The sequence below is a fragment of the Penaeus chinensis genome, chromosome 7, assembly GCF_019202785.1.
Source record: "Penaeus chinensis breed Huanghai No. 1 chromosome 7, ASM1920278v2, whole genome shotgun sequence".
In the NCBI taxonomy this organism is placed as follows: Eukaryota; Metazoa; Arthropoda; class Malacostraca; order Decapoda; family Penaeidae; genus Penaeus; species Penaeus chinensis.
Window position 1 is genome coordinate 11922845 of NC_061825.1, and position 2540 is coordinate 11925384.

Here is a 2540-nt window from a genome sequence, read left to right on the forward strand (position 1 = left end):
TTCAGCGCGCAGGAACACCGTGATGGGGATAAGACGGAGGGATCCTACCAGATCCTGCTTCCCGACACCCGCGTGCAGAAGGTCACGTACATCGTCGACGGTGACTCGGGCTTCGTGGCCGACGTCATTTACGAGGGAGAGGCGAAGGAACACGGCGACCAGCTTCACACTTCGGCTGCGGTTGACATCCGTTCGGTCTATGCTGCTCCTCACCACTCGGCTTGAGATCGACACGTTGCTGATTCAATTCTAGTTGAAGGAAGCATGCTGAAACAGTTGTGAAAAAGTAAAGGGGGAAAAAAAACAAGAAAACACACGAATATGCCTGTTTGAGTGCGTTATTTTGTTTGTTTTTTTCACTTCGTTGCATTATTTACTTCATCTTCACTATTTATTGAACTTCTATTTCCACTCACATTCTATCATATTCTCGACAATTGTATTGAAAAGTTCATCTGCAGTAAATGATCGTAGTGTTCTGAATGGAAATACAGGAAATAACAATAACAATGAATAAAGCAAGTTATTTACATTAAAAAAACGCACAGACATTACTTTAATTTGTATCCCTCTTATACTTCATTCAATTCGTGTAAATGGGGAAAGAATCAAATCGAAGTTAGTAATTCTGAAATTATTTGGCAATTTATAATCTGAATAGTAACGAGTGCCGCCTGTCCAATCTAGATTTAAAAGTCTTGATTAATCAGCTGTAAACATATAGATATGCAGCAGGAAGTTTAATGTAAATAATGGTGATTGCACTTTCCCGTTTAATGTACTGATACTGAAGGATTAGATCTTGCTTGTTAATTTCATTATTCAAGTAGTTGTAAAACTATGGGATCTCCCGTAAGGTTTAAATCCTTGACAAGGTATAGAACTCATATTTGTTAGAAATATAGTTAAAGATGCTGTTTCTTGATTTTTGTAGTAGCTAATGTTTCTTATAATGAATTTAAATGTCCCTTTTTTTTTTCTTTTTTTTCAATGTCTGGTAAATAATAATCCCCAATCAAAATCAGACCAATCCAAACATTTATGACATATGATATGTCAGATGGAAGAATGCAATAACACATTTTAGACAAAAAAAAAACATATGTCCCTCGCTGACAATGACTCGTCTCCCACAAGCCCGCGAGCGCCCGAGAATTGGGTCGTATGGCGTAGTGGTTTATTCTCTCTTGCTGCCTTCTGAGAAGCGGATTCAAGTCATTGTCAAGGATGGTGTATATAGTTGTGTGTGTGTGTGTGTGTGTGTGTGTGTGTGTGTGTGTGTGTGTGTGTGTGTTTTATCTATTCATATGTATAGTATATTTCCGTATTTATTTACATATTTATATATTTCAAATATTGTTTCTTTGTATGCTACTTTTTTATACATCAAGGTGGAGTGCAACCCTTCCTTTAGAAAAGGACTGACATTGTCATTGTATGAGTGCATGTATATACACACATAAACACACATGAAACTCACATGATAAAACGATAATTATATACAGGATGATAGTGATGATAATAATGGTACGCATAATGATGGTGATAATGATTGCAATAATGCAATTACTGTTCTTATTACTGGTAATAAAGTGTAAACAAATGATGATAACAAACATAATAATAATGCTAATGATATTCATCGTGGTGATGGTGCCATTATAAGCAATAGTACTTGCAAAAATAACAATAATGATAATAATCATAATCTTTACAGCAATAATAACCGTGCTGTTAGTGATAATTATGAAGGTGGCATTAGTGATGATAATTATGATTATACGAAATTATAGTTACAGTAATAATAATGATAATGCTAGCAATAACGATGACGGCGATAATTATAATGACTGAAATAATGACAGCAATAGTAACAACAATAATGGTAGGAATGTTAATGATAATAACCATGGTAATCATAATAATTGTAACAATAATAAGGCTGACATCCAGTAAAAGTATATTACAGGCAGAGAAGGGAGATATGACGCTGGTGAATGATGCCTTTTTTCCTTATCATTTATCATGTAATACCCACAGATGAAATCTTCACTGAGGAACAGTCATAAGTACCGTAACAGAATTAGCTTTATTCTTTACATCGGCCCACGTATAAATAACCCTGAGACTGCCTATTCGGATTTCGCTGAGCGATAAAGCAGTGTACTGTACACATAGCTCATAATTAATTTGATATCAGGGCGTGATTCGCACGGCAAGTGATGAAGTTGTCATATATTTCCTGTGACCGTTTTGCAGCGAGCGTTTGTCTTGTCTATACTGAATTGTATGTGTCTCTATAAATATATATATATATATATATATATATATATATATATATATATATATATATATACATATATATATATTATATATATAAATATATATATATATATATATAAGTATGTGTTTATATGTGTGTGTATATATAAACACACACACGTGTGTGTGTGTTTGTGTGTGTGTGTTTGTGTGTGTGTGTGTGTGTGTGTGTGTGTGTGTGTGTGTGTGTGTGTGTGTGTGTGTGTGTGTGTGTGTGT

At 34.6% G+C, this 2540-nt stretch overlaps 1 protein-coding gene across 1 annotated transcript in view; it reads left to right on the forward strand.

Moving 5' to 3' along the window:
* Window positions 1-549, forward strand: part of LOC125027265 (uncharacterized histidine-rich protein DDB_G0274557-like) — a 1663-nt gene extending 1114 nt beyond the window's left edge. The window contains exon 3 of the mRNA XM_047616233.1: window positions 1-549. This exon is cut by the window's left edge and continues 51 nt beyond it. Coding sequence (XP_047472189.1) covers window positions 1-225 — 225 coding nt within the window. The 3' untranslated portion in view covers window positions 226-549.
* The last annotated feature ends 1991 nt before the right edge of the window (window positions 550-2540 follow it).